The following is a 14784-nucleotide window of genomic DNA, read 5'->3' on the forward strand; positions in this document are numbered from 1 at the left end:
TTTCGCAGTGCAGCAGTCAATGACAAGCAATAAGATAATGACTACTACGGCCTAGTGCTAATTACAAGGAATTTCACGGTTGCTTCCAGCTCTATGTTTAAATGAAATAAGTAAACTGCGTTAAAAAATCCATTTATGTGTAAACTGTTCTGTATTCTTCTTGTACTACTATTTACGGTAGTAATGAAAGAAGACTTTCTGAATCATTATAGTAGTTCGCAAAATTGTAGATAATGATTAGTTTAGAATATTCCTGGACATTCTTGCGATGGAAGACCGTTGCTTATCGTCGCATGACATCATAATATATTTATAGAAGATTAAGAGAAAGAGAAATTCAAGAGGAATAATAAATTGCTTAAATTCTTGTGTACAGCTTTTAATCCAACTGTCATATGTCTTCTAGACACAGAAGGAAGAGTGAATGAACAAAAGTAAATGGAAATATAAAGGCACATTCTCTCATCCCTTGCTTTGGTGGTGAAGTGTACGAAGTGTGTATGTCTTCTTTCAATAACACTTGATTACTAATACTAGCTAATAGACGATAGTTATAAAGAAATATTTGCTTGAAACAAAACTTTATTAAGTTAAGTATATCAATATTGTTTTGTTACTAATATTATATTACTTATTTAATTGCACAGACAACTTGCTAAAGTCATACATTTCACATGAAGTTTTAAAAGTTTGTTAGACGATGATGTTTAAAGCTGAATCCGCAGTGTAAATTAAATCGTGAATAAATAAATAAAACTTTCTATTTTCGAACAACTTGCTACGAAATAGCAACATCAAAAACATGGATTTCCAAAACATAAATCCTCTAAATGTCCAGCTGAACATGATATCAGGTAACTTGTTACCAATGACCGCCGACAATTCCTCTTTTCCGATATTTTGGAAAATATACAGCATTCTAGTATGGTTACTCGAAGTAGTCCAAATATGCGTATTAGTGCCAGGGTGTATTTTTGTGCCGAGAGAGAAGGCTCTGAACGACGGTCTAATCACTTTTGTCGTTACCATGGAAGTGGTTTCTATAATCGTACGAATTCACACGAGCAGAGGACTAATGCAACAAATAATTCAGAAATTAAATGTTATTCTGTGCACGGAGGACGAAATGATGACGAATATAGTGACAACGGCCATAAAATCTATGGAGATTCCTCTTAAGTTTTACTGGTTGGCCGGCATGATATCCATAATATTGTGGAGTGGTACACCATTAATATTGGTCTTTCAAAAAAATTCCTTTTACTATGTAGATTACAGACAGCCAGTTGTCTACAGCAAAGAACCATTCACGACCAGTATCTTTGTGATGGGAAGTGTCATCGTGATGATGAGCTGCGTGTACATTTTCATAAAGAAAGTCAGTGCGGATAGCTACGTAATACATATCATGTTGCTGACAATGGCACAATATAAATATATCGCATTAAAACTATCGATGTTATTTCAAGATAAATCGCTTCCGAATAATCACAGCAAATCTAATACAAAAACATGTGAGTCTAATAGAGATTATTGTATTGAAAAAAAGATAAAAACTTTATGTCGGCATCATAATACAGTCATTCAGTAAGTTTATTTTTAAAAATTCTCAAAAACATTAAAGACTTTGAATTTGAATTAAAGTTGTTTGTAATATGCGAGCTTGGCTTATAGTATTCAATATTTTGCAATAAAAAAAGTATAATATCAAATTAAAAGTATATTGTTATTAAATTCTACAAGCTAAATTCTTTTGTTGTAATATGCAATTTAAATTTATTATTATAACTGTTTATTAATATTCACAATGATATAATTATTTTTACTTAATCTTTTAATATAACGTACATATCATATGTAATGTTTTCTGTTTCAGCATAATGATAATGCTAAGAAAACTATTATCTTTAAATATCAGTTTAATATATATAATAAGCGTTTTTCGATTCTGCTGCATTGCATTAATGATGATTGCAGTGAGTAATGATATTTAATAATTCCAATAATTCCATTTGCTAGATCTAACGTGCATAATGTTATTATCAATTAATTTAATATCAATGCAATTTATTTTTCGAGAAACTTTAGATACCATCAGTAAACTTGTGGGAAGCATTTTCGCATGTTATGTATGCAGCCGGTGGAGTAGTGCAGCTCTATATAATATGTTCTTGTGCGCAACAACTATTAGATGCGGTAGGTTTTTTGGCAGTACAGATTTTCACATATACACATTAGATACAAAAAATAGAATTAAATGAATAAAATGTTTGTCAATAAAAATATTGGTTATTGTACGTATTTTAAAAAATTTTTCTAATTTAGAGTGTTGAAATAACGGATTTTGCATTTCACGAAGGCTGGTACCAACACGGAATGTCCATAACACGTACATTTCTGTCTATGATAATGGCTAATAATTTAGAAATTAATTTGTCAGCATTTAAAAGATACAGTTTATCTCTGTCTTCATTTATGGCAGTAAGTTTTATATGTATTCCCTGTGTCATATTTAGTATTCCATTAATATTATAAAAAATATTTTAAAATGTATATTATAAATTTTCGACATAATATTTTAGATTTTAAATCAATCGTATACAATCGCGCTTTTCCTATTAAAAACTTATTAAAAGATTTTGACAAAATTTTATGTATAGAGTAAGTATATACTTCTTATATAAATAAAATATAAGGATTAATATTTTGTAAAATATCTGTTTTTCTATAATACATAATTTTTGTTTTAGTAAAAATAATATTACGCGTGTAGTATATATTAGCTTATTAGTTGAATAAAAATTTTAACAGACGGTAAGCAACTACTTAAAAAAATGTAGATTTTATTTAATAGAAAGCTGAATAAAACTTTTAATTATTTGTAACAATATAAATAACATATGGCATTTAAGTTAATAATTATTACATTATAAATATGGAAAACTCTTCTACTTTTATTATAATTTGTAATTTTATTTTAACATAAAAGTAAACAAAAAACGATGAATTCAAAATTTAAAATTTTTAAAACTATTAAATAAATTGGAATATAAATAATATTAGTTATATAAGATATATTTTTTTGTTTCCTTAGAAAAATAAAAGTTTTCTTATCAACAAGAGCCAAAATTTGCAATTAATTATAACACATAATTTATGTAACTATTTAAAACTAGCTCTGAATGATAGAATTATAACATTTTTATAAAAAAAAAACATGTGTAATACTTATCTCCATTCTCGTATTTTGTTGGATGTATTTGCTTTAGGCTGTCAATGTGAGTTCGATGATGTACATTAGTAAAATCAATTAGGTACTCACAAATAATACAAATGTTGGTAACGGCGCAACAAGTGCATCGTCTGCGTGCGACTGCTTCGTTACTGCAATCGTTAATAAATTAGTCGGCCAGACAAAATAATTGTAACAAAAAATATAGAATCATAAATCAATTTAATCTTAAATTTAATCATCAATTTTTTTAGTTTATCTATCGTTTCATATAATTAATATTTTATTATTATTCTTTAAAATATTCTAAAATATGTTACAAATTTTTGAATAATATTTTAGATTTTAAATACAGTGTATTTTTTATTATGTATATAAACAAGATATAAAATTTTATACAAATTTGTTACACTAGCACTAACTTGTATTTTTTTTGCTGTATGTAATTTATATTTTATTAAAAATAATATTACATTCTATAACAGATTTAATTAAAACAATAATCAAGAAAACTTTTAAGTGTACTAAGCAAATATTAATATAAAAAATGTGTTTTGCTAGGTTAAGTAGATATATAAAATTTGAATTCTTCATAATATAACATGATATAAAAGGTAGAATTTACAACATTACATACAAAATATATACATATCTCATAGTATTGATTAATGGCTTTTAATTAACAAAAAAAAATATTAACATTCGATATTTCTAAAAATTTATTAATGATAGGACGTTGAATAGTAATTAAATATTTAAAATTAAAATCAAAAATATTAAAAACTGAATAAAAATTAAAAATAACAACTTACGTTAAGAGTCGGGTAACGATATTTGAAAATAGGATCACTAAATGTTGCGCAGACTGATATATCAATATTGGGCAAATATTTTGGCGCATTATCGAAGTATTTTCACGTATCAAGCAACATCACAGTGCATCTTTTAGATTTCATGACTCTTTGAGGATGACCACATTTTTGGCCAAGACTATACACTATAAAATAATTATTGCTTCATAGCGCATAAGAAGTAAGCTCACAGTTGTATTCGCACAATAAACGTATATTGAAATCTATTTCTCTTTTATAAATCACCATGCACTGTCGCGACATTTGTTTATATATTCCTCTATATTCGTGTATAGACAACATCTTTCTACTTTTTAGCTACTCTATAACTACTACATTATTGTAGTACATCCACGATGCCCTCCTGCAGCAATCATAGGACAAGTTTTGATTATTACAGTGAAAGAAATGTGTGTCCACTTTACTATAACGTACAAATAATATATGGCTAAAGACTGAAATAATACAAAAGGATACCAAATTATTTGAGTTTTATTAGTAACTTTGAAAGATCAATAAAAAACATTTTATTCTGCGCGACGAAAGATGCATAAATAGAAATGTAAAACAGAGGTAAGTTACGCATACTACGAACTCTATAAGTTTTCCTATGTACAGTTTCTGAAGGTAGTTTACTCTATCTTTACTAAGATAGATGTGTATATTAAGGTCGATATATACATTTTTTAAAAAAAGTCAGCGTGGATATTTATATCACACATTTGATAGCAATGATAACGGCGCAGTATTAATACATTACTTCAAAACTTGTATTAATATTTCGAAATAATAATGAACAATGTAACAACAGTTCACAAAAAATAATTTTAAGACGGATTTTCCCACAAAGAAGAAGATAAAAATTTATGTCGGCAACATAACAACGTTATGCAGTAAGTTTTTTTTTAGTATTATTAACTAAGATTGTAAATTGCTTAAAAAATTTTAATTTGTCATGTGCAACGTAATAATGCAGAATTCTGTTTATCTACGTTATATAATATTGTTGCGTTTGATGTACTCTCTCACTTTTTCTTGTTTTTCTTTTAACAAATAATCTCGATGACGCAACATGATACTTTATAATATAATATATCAAAATATTGTAATTGATTAAATTTTATGTATAAATGTATAATGTTATGGATATAGACACATTTTGTTTTAGCACAACATTAATGTTTAAAAAATTGCTTTCTGTAAATATTTTCTTTATATATATGAACAACGTTTTTCGATTCTGTTTCTTTGGTCTTACGGTGACTAATGTAATTAATAATTTATGTCATCACAATTATTTTGAAAACATTTGCACAATTATTCAAATATAAATAAAAAATGTTATAAAATTACTTCAAATTACTATCAGTTATAGCAACAATGTTTATGAAACCTCAGATATCAGCATCTTTCTTAGAAGGATGTATGGTGATTATGTATGGATCCAGTGCAATAACGGAGTTTTACATATTATGTGCTTGTTTCCAGACGTTAACAGAAGCAGTAAGAAATATCCTTGTATACATATACATATATTCTAATGTCGAAAGTAAAAGTTTAATAGTTTTTTAATTATAGAAAGAATATTTTTATTACGTCTTTTTAATTGCTTGACTCAACTTGCAATATTTATGTACAAATAAAACAGCTGATTTTTTTTTTAATTGTATTTAATTGGCAAAAAAATATTTTACTTTAATGAAAAATCTACATTGTATACAATTATGATCAAAATTTTTAAATAAAGTATATTTTATAATTAAAGTTATAAAATATATTGTTATATTTGTACTGAATTTAGAGTTCAGAAATATCAAATAAAGCATTTCACGAAGATTGGAATCGATTCAATTTATTCATAAAACATACATTCTTATTGATGACAACGGCTAATAATAACATAGAGCTTAAACTTTCATTATTCGATAGATTCAACTTGTCTTTACCTTTATTTATGTCGATAAGACATACATACGTTTTATGTAGTTAATAGCTTATTTTATTGATATTTTAAGAATAAAAGATGTACTTATGTAGTTTTGTATAACTTTTAAATATTCTTTTAGGTTTTAAACCAGGCATATTCTATCGCTCTTTTGATATTAAGAATGAGTTAAAAAATGATGAATGTATATATTTCATTGTTAACATATGGTAATGTAACTTTAATGTTATCGATACAAAAAACTCTTTCACTTTTAGGATAAATTTTATAAAGATTCACAAAAAAATTAAAACAGAAAAAAATAGAAAAAGAGGACCTAAGTCAGGGTAGAAATTGATGTGTAATTATTTAATTAAATATTAAAATATAATTAATATATAAGTAGTCAATATATAATTACAAATTTTAACAATATGACCATACTTACTTTTTCTCGTTTCGACTTACTTTTAAGTCATTCTGAACAGCATCGCAAATTATGAGCTTGTTTATTTCTGTTCTATTAAAATGTTCCAGTATGTACAGAACCGTATAGAACCGAGTTATAGAGTAATTTAGCACCAGGAATAAAAATAAACAATCAAGCTGTCTCTAAAAATATTTCAAAAAAAAATTTTTTTAATTAAACACAATTAATTACGTTTTTGTTATTACAATTTAATAAAAACATATGTTACTGCTGATTTTACAAACAGTGAACTTTTTAATAATACAAATAAAATATAAAATTTAATACAAGCTTAACAGGACAAATTTTATTTTTTAGATAGGTTTTGCTTCAGTAAAAATAAAATCGCAATCTATTACAATGTATATTCTCATATCTGATATTTTAAAATAGAACTTATTATGATATAACAACAAATAGCAATCAAGTAAAAGTAACAACTTACATTAAAGATCAGCTGACGATATATGATAGAATTATCTTGCGTAGACTGGCATATCGAAGTACTTCGTGCGTGTCAAGTAACATCACATTGTGCGCGCGTTTTAGATTTTGTGGTATCGTGAGCAGCCGCAAATATTTTTGAACTAGACAATATAAAATATGATAATTGTCGCTTCATAGCGTATTGATGATTGAAAGTAAGTTCATAATCGCATTCGTACAGTGAACATAGAGAAATAGATATTTTTTATTCTAATTTTTCTATAAGTCGCCATTTATTACAGTGACATTTCTTTATAAATTCTTTTACATTAGCCATATGGAGAAGACAACTTCTTTCTAATTTAACAGGTATCCAGTGCCATCTAATTATCGATAATTCATATGCGTTTCTGCAGAAGTTCTAGGGCGGGCTCTAGTAATTACAAGGAACGGAACTTGTTTCCGCTTTAAATACACAGCCACGTGACAATGAATAATATATAGCTAAAAGTGAAAAATAATGAGAAGCTGAATTGTCCCAAGTGTATTAATAATTTTCAAGTATCGACAGAAATGCTCCGCACAGTCTTTTGGACAACAAGCAGTGTGTGTCTCAATAGCAATGTAAAACAGACGTAAGTTACAAGTAGTATAAATTATATGCGTTATAAAAACAACGCGTAACTGTAAAAAAAGTAGAGAGAAAAATAGAATGAGAGGGAGAGAGGGAATATAGTACGGGAGTACGGGAGTACGGAGTGTAAGAAGCGATTGTCGAATTCAGCAAGAAATTTAATCAAGCCTCATGAAGATTTTTGCATTTTTGAATCTAACGAAGCGGACCTGTCACATTCTCATTTTTGAAGCACAAGAATATCACTGAGAATGCCTAAAGATCCACTATGACTTATCGGATCGTACCAGTTTGTTAGGCTTTCTCACTTAATGAACAACTCTGAAGGAGATAGAAAAATAGAGGAAGTTTACATTTAAAAGGGGCATTATCACGTGCTAAGTAGTCTTTCATTATTTATAAAAAAAGTATACGAATGTAAATTGTAAATATAGTAATATAATATGACTACTCTGTCTCCCTCTCTCTTTTTCTTTCTCGCTTGATACAATCTAATGGAAAATAATAAGGCAAATAATATGAATACTTGTTTTTAAATTAACATTACTTTGATATAAATGTATATTAAGACTTCTAATTTATGCAGAACTCTAAAAAACATTTTAACTATATATATATTAACTATAATATCTAATTAATGAATGTTTCCAAAATGTAAATTAAAATTAGATTAATCCAGTCGAAACTTTAATTATTACAACTTTTATTTTACAGAACAATTTCCACACATTGTAAAAAGCGATCCCGGATTAATGGACTTTCAAAACACGAATCTCTTTAACGTTCGGCTAAACTTGCTTTCGGGCAATCTGTTACCAATGACCGACAAGTCAGACAAATCCTCATTTTCACTATTCTGGAAAGTATATTGTGCTTTCGTGTGGTTACTGGAATTAGTTTATATGATCTCATTAATTCTTGCCTACTTCTTAGCACCGAACGAGGCAATATTAAGCGATAGCTTTGATGGATTATTCGTTATAGAAGAAGTTGGTTTTGTAATCGATTACTCACGAATTCTTACACAGAAAACACTGGTACAAAAACTAATACGAAACCTGAACAAGGCTCTAAGTATTAAGGATGAGAATATGCGACGTATCGTAACAACGAATCTAAAATCAATTAAAAATCCATTCATATATTACTTAGTGACTGGTACAGGTTCTCTTATCTTCTGGTGTTGTACGACGCTCCCGTTAATTCTTGAAAGAAACACTTTTTACCACGCAGATTACAATACACCAGCTGTTTTTTACAAAGAACCATTTTCTCTTGGCGTTTTCCTGCTAGGCAATATGATGATAATGGTGTGCAACATATACCTTTTTTTAAAGGTAATCAGCGTGGATGTATACACAGCACATTTGATATCATTAATAACGGCGCAATATCAATATATTTCTTCAAGACTTGTATTGATATTTCAAAATAATAAACATCCGAATAACAGAAGTTCTCGAGAAGGTAATTCTGAAGTGGATTCTTTTACAGCGACAGAAATAAAAAATTTATGTCGTCAACATGTCAATGTTATGCAGTAAGTATATTTTTTAGCACTATTTACTGAGATTGCAAAAAATTTTAATTTGTTGTATATTATAGTACAATATAAAATTTTATTCAGCCAAGTATTCGAGATAATAAAGCACCTCAGCAAAATTTTAATAAAATTGAGCAGATCTATGATTGCTTATCAATCACAATGGCAAGTTGCCAACATTATAAGCAACCACAGATTTACGCGATTTTGAAACACACTTTGTTATTTGAAATGGTATTCTATAATACAATATGTATTAAAATGTTAATTAAGTTTTGTATAATATTATGGATGTAGATACAATCTATTTCAGCATAACGTTAATGTTGAAGAAATTGATATCTGTAAATATCTTTCTTATATATTTAATTAACGTTTTCCGATTTTGTTTTATTGGTCTCATTGCAACTACAGTGAGTAACAATTTATAAAATTTGCGCAATTATTTTATATAAGTAGCACATAGTTCTATTAAATTACTTTAAATTATTGTTATAATACAGCAGCAATATTTGTTTATGAAATCTAGATGTCAGAGTCTTACTTAAAAATATGTTTTGTGTTTTTGTACGCATCTGGTTCAGCAACACAATTCTACGTATTGTGTGCTTGTTTCCAGAGATTATCGGAATCAGTAAGATTTGTCATATGTCATTACTGTTAGAAGTAAAAGTTTATTAATTACTTGTCGAAAGTATTTTCTTTTTCTAATAACCGTACTTAAATATTTGTACATAAATAAAACAGCTGTTTATTTTTCTAAGAGTTCAGAAATAACAAATGAAGCATTTCACGAAAATTGGAATCAATTGAATTTGTCAGTAAAACGTACATTTTTATTGATGATGATGGCTAGTAATAATATAGAGATTAAACTTTCATTATTCGATAGATTCAACTTGTCTTTACCTTTATTCATGTCGGTAAGACATATATACGTTTTATGTAGTCAATAGTTTGTTTTATTGGTATTTTAAGAATAAAGATGTACTTATGTAATTTTGTATAACTTTTAATTTTTTTTTTTTTTAGGTTCTAAACCAGGCATATTCTGTCGCTCTTCTGATATTAAGAATGAGTTAAAGAACGACGAATGTATATATTTCATTATTAACATGTGGTAAAGTAACTTTAATGTTATCAATACAAAAAATTCTTTCATTTTTAGAATGATAAATTGTATAAAGATTCACAAAAAAAATCAAAACAAAGAAAAAGGGACCTAAGTCAGGGTAGAAATTGATGTGTAACTATTTAATTAAATATCAAAGTATAATTAGTGTATAAGTAGTCAATATATAATTAAAAATTTCAACAATATGACCATATCTATTTCTTCTTGTTTCGACTTACTTTTAAGTCATTCTGAACAGTATCGCATATTATGATCTTGTTTTTTTCTGTTTTATTAAAATATTTCAATATGTACAGAAATGTTCAGAACCGAGTTATAGAGTAATTTAACACCAGGAATAAAAATGAACAATTAAGCTGTCTCTGAAAATGTTTCAAGAAAAATATTTTTAAAAACGTCTTATTTAAAAAAATTTGGTAAATAAAAATATTAAGATGAGAGACCATAGTTTCTTGCTCAAAGACGCATCAGAAACAGTCCTGCTTTTCTCAAACTGTGATTTATGTAATACTTTATTAATGCTTTAAACTATTCTAAAATATTTTTTATTAATAATTTTCAAATAATGTTTTATATTTTAAATTAATCACAGTTAATTACGTTTTTGTTAGTACGTTTGTCCATCCACAAGATGGACGTCCAAAATGTAAATCCCCTAAATGTTCGATTAAATATGATCTCAGGCAATTTATTACCAATAACTGACGAAGATTTGACATTTGCTGTACCGTAGAGAATATACAATATTGTTATATGGCTAATATACAATATTGTTATATGGCTAATCAAGTGATGCAAATCTGCGCAACGATCTACGGATTTGTATCAGTGGCGAATCGCGAAGCTTTACAGGATGCTGGAACGATGGGCATCCTAGTGAGCGTTGAAGTATTAATTTTGTTGACGCGTATGTACGCAAATAGAAATCTAGGAAGGCAATTAATCCAAAAGTTGAATAGCCTTCTGCGCACCGAAGACGAAAGTATGAAGAACATCGTGCATTCGACCCTGAAACCATTAGAGATTCCTCTCGAGTTTTACTACATAGGTGGAACCGGATCTGTAATAATATATTGCTGTTTACCGTTTATGCTGATTTTCAAAAAGAAGTATTTTTTCTACGAAGATTTTGTAATGACAGCAGCTTTTTCGAAACAGCCATTCTCGACGAAAGTTTTTGTGTTGGGCAACCTTTTCGAAACCATCTCCTGCGCTTTCATATTTTTAAAAAAGGTTGCCATGGATGTTTATATGATAAATCTCGTATTACTACTGACAACACAGTATCGCTACGTCGCAGTGAAACTCGCAACAATACTTCGTAATGATTCTTCACAAAATGAGGACCATGAATGTCAAAAGAATGATAGGCCTGCAGATTTATTAGTGGAGAAAAAGATGAAAGCGTTATTTCAACATTACAGCTCCGTAATTTTGTAAATAATTATTCACTTTTATAATCAATTTTATGATTACTTATTTGCTAAATTTTTTAATTATTATTATGTAATTAAAATTAATCTTTTTTTAGTTTCAGTAATTGATTACTTAATATCTAACAGACAAATATTGTTTTTTTTTTTAGCACAACTTTAATGTTAAAGAAATTCCTGTTCTTGAATATGAGTTTTATTTACTTGAATAATATCTTTCGTTTCTGTTTCATCGATCTACTCTTTATAAATGCAGTAAGTAAAAACGGGTACATAACACTAATTATTAGAAATTTTTTTTTTACAATTGAAAATCATGATGTAATATTATTGAATAATCATGTATTTTTCTTAATTATAATATATTACATATATAAAATTTATATATGTAGTAATATATATAAAATTTAGATACGATCAGGGGCTATCTACGAAGTAGCTTTGCTCATTATATATGTATGTGGCGCCTTAGTACAACTGTATATTGTGTGTTTCTGCGTTCATCAGTTATTAGATGCGGTAAATTTTATTGCAATATGATTTTTTATCGTTTCTTCCTTTTATTTACTCTAACATATAAAAAAAATTTTAATTAGAACATAAAAATGTTACATGTAAGCATGTGAACATTATGCAAGTTGCCAATAATTAATATTTTTGATTTTTTATTGATTATTCTTTATCAAATTCAAGAGTAAAGAAGTGACAGATATAGCATTTCACGAACAATGGTATGAATTTAAACCCTCGGTGAAACATATGTTCAGGATGATTATAATGGCTAATAATTTAAAGATTAAACTTTCGGTTTCTGAAAACTTTAGTCTTTCTCTTCCTTCATTTTTAGCGGTAAGATTATTAACATTGCTATTCAACATTATTGTCTGTATATGCACTTTATAATAATAACCCGGAAAATTTTTTTATATAAGGTACCTTTGAGCCGAAAGGCGCAAAAATTTTTACGTTTTATCATTGAAAATTGGTGTAATTTCTTGTGATGTTATATTTTCTTATGGTGTTATATTTATTTATTTTTTACTACATTTTCTTGTGGTGTTATATTTATTTATTGGTAAGATACCAGCAGAAGGTTTAAATTTTAAATGTGCTTTAATATTTGTTTTAGGCTTTTTATTAAAATTAAATTCCGTAATAGTTAGATAGAAGAATCTCAAATAATTATAATAGATTTTCATTTATGTGAATAGAAAGTTTAATATAAAAAATTTAATATTAAAATACGTATTTTGTTGCAAAATTAAATGGTGGATATAATACTTGGTATTTATATCAATGTTTGGTATAAACTAGGTATATATTCACGCTATTAAGCAGACTTATTATTTTTAGATGTATCAGACGCTGATAAGCGTATAAAATTAAAAAGATGGAAAAAAGCGCGTAAAAGAAAAAAAAATTGCTAGGAAAAAACCGGTCTTTAAAGTTGGCATTGTTCACCACCCTTTATGCCCGTCGGAAATTTTAAGCATATATTTCATAAAGAGCGTTTTTAAATAGTAAATTTAAAAGTAACAATAAGTAGTATTGGGCCTTATTCGACTCAAGTACCTTATAATTATATAGAATTTTACATAGAATTATACTATGTCAATATATATTAAATTAGAATTATACTATATACATATTAAAAAATATATAATTATATATAATTATGCACGATTTTTATATATAATTATATACAATTATATTTAATGCTATATAATTATATATAAAAATTTTTTTTCCGTAAATATTACATTTCACAAATTTCATGCAATTATGTAATACTCAATACTAATACTCAAGTACTTTTTTCTCATTTCTTCTTCTTAATTGTGAAATGTTGTTTTAGATTTTAAATCAATCGTATTCGGTTGCTCTTTTGCTTTTAAAAGTGAAGTAAAAATTGACAATGGTATTTATTCTTAAACTTTACATCTATGTCTTTGATACGTTTTTACCTAGTAATAAAATTTAATAATTATGTGAATAATCAATATTGTTGAAATTTATATTACTTGTTTTAGGACAGAAGAACGCAAGAAGCATTACAAAAAAAATTAGAATTTAATATTATTAATAAATAATAGGACACATAAGTATTAAGGTTTCTGAACCAAATAAAATCTAACATTAAACAAGACCTATTTTTTAATTTATTTTGTCAAATAAAATCCACTTACATAACTATGCTTATTTATTTATTTATTAAGTGGGGCTTACATCAGAAAATAATAATTTTTATTTCTGCTAACTTTTAAAACACTAAAATTACACCGAAATGTCTAGATATTTTCAAAGTTAAAACATTAATTAAAGACCAAAAGATAATGTTTAACAGTAAACCCTAAGTAAAAGAAACTCTAAGAGGTTTTATTTTTGTGACTTAAAATTGATTTAGAAGATAATATTTAGTTTTTTTATTATATGTTTATATATATATATATATATATATATATATATATATATATGAACATAAAATAAAGTCTAATGTCAACTTTCAAAAATTATTTTGTTTATTTATAAACATTCTGTATCTACGTGAAAGATATGTTTTATTTTTGCGAATGATTGAAGTAAAAATATTTACTTTATTTATTATATGTATATCAATATTCCTATATAGAGTTTTTAGTTAATAAAATAAATCAAGTGACTTTGATTTAAATATCTTAATTACACAATACATACATCTTATTTAAACAGCACTAACAAAAAATAAAAATTTTTATTAGCATACTTTGGCTAAAAGAAAATCAAAATAAACAATTTATTAAAGCTTTCTATAATTAATTTTTTTTTAATATATGTTAGCTATAGGAAAAACTTACATTAGTTATTGTTTTGTTTGTGTGTTTCGCCAAACATTTTTATAAAATGAATATTGGCACGTTCGATATCTGTGTAACATATCGCAGATCAATTCTCAGTTATTGCCCTGAAGAAATGCGTGCCAAACAACGTCAATACTGGTGGCTTCATCTGCTTCTTCCTTTGCGATGAGTGCCTCCGGAATAAAGTGGTATAATCGCTCCGCGCTCCGTCGTCCCAAGATAATTATAATGTAACTTACCTCCGTCTTCTACACAAACAAAATAAAGATATCAGGGCATATCTCAAATTTGTCAAACATT

At 26.9% G+C, this 14784-nt stretch overlaps 3 protein-coding genes across 4 annotated transcripts; all 3 read left to right on the top strand.

The window, feature by feature from the left end:
- The first annotated feature begins 39 nt into the window (after positions 1-39).
- LOC105206076 (odorant receptor 67a-like) lies at positions 40-2894 on the top strand. 2 transcript variants are annotated; one of them, XM_039445953.1, is made up of 7 exons: positions 40-498; positions 648-1587; positions 1877-1976; positions 2089-2196; positions 2326-2481; positions 2583-2661; positions 2751-2894. In XM_039445953.1, exons 2-6 carry the CDS (start codon positions 803-805, stop codon positions 2631-2633), a joined length of 1200 nt encoding a protein of 399 aa, XP_039301887.1. In that variant the 5' UTR covers positions 40-498; positions 648-802; the 3' UTR covers positions 2634-2661; positions 2751-2894. The 2 variants fall into 2 exon arrangements, with proteins under 2 accessions (XP_039301887.1, XP_039301888.1); XM_039445954.1 differs by having other exon boundaries at positions 40-494.
- A 4176-nt stretch (positions 2895-7070) lies between these two features.
- On the top strand, positions 7071-10399 carry LOC120356920. Its single transcript, XM_039445821.1, has 4 exons — positions 7071-7537; positions 8251-9076; positions 9717-10002; positions 10112-10399. Exons 2-4 carry the CDS (start codon positions 8289-8291, stop codon positions 10160-10162), a joined length of 1125 nt encoding a protein of 374 aa, XP_039301755.1. The 5' UTR covers positions 7071-7537; positions 8251-8288; the 3' UTR covers positions 10163-10399.
- LOC105197549 (odorant receptor 22c) lies at positions 9860-13837 on the top strand. Its single transcript, XM_026131081.2, has 6 exons — positions 9860-11650; positions 11800-11902; positions 12059-12166; positions 12341-12496; positions 13503-13565; positions 13678-13837. Exons 1-5 carry the CDS (start codon positions 10968-10970, stop codon positions 13551-13553), a joined length of 1101 nt encoding a protein of 366 aa, XP_025986866.2. The 5' UTR covers positions 9860-10967; the 3' UTR covers positions 13554-13565; positions 13678-13837.
- The last annotated feature ends 947 nt before the right edge of the window (positions 13838-14784 follow it).

This window comes from Solenopsis invicta, chromosome 2 (assembly GCF_016802725.1).
Source record: "Solenopsis invicta isolate M01_SB chromosome 2, UNIL_Sinv_3.0, whole genome shotgun sequence".
Lineage (NCBI taxonomy): Eukaryota > Metazoa > Arthropoda > Insecta > Hymenoptera > Formicidae > Solenopsis > Solenopsis invicta.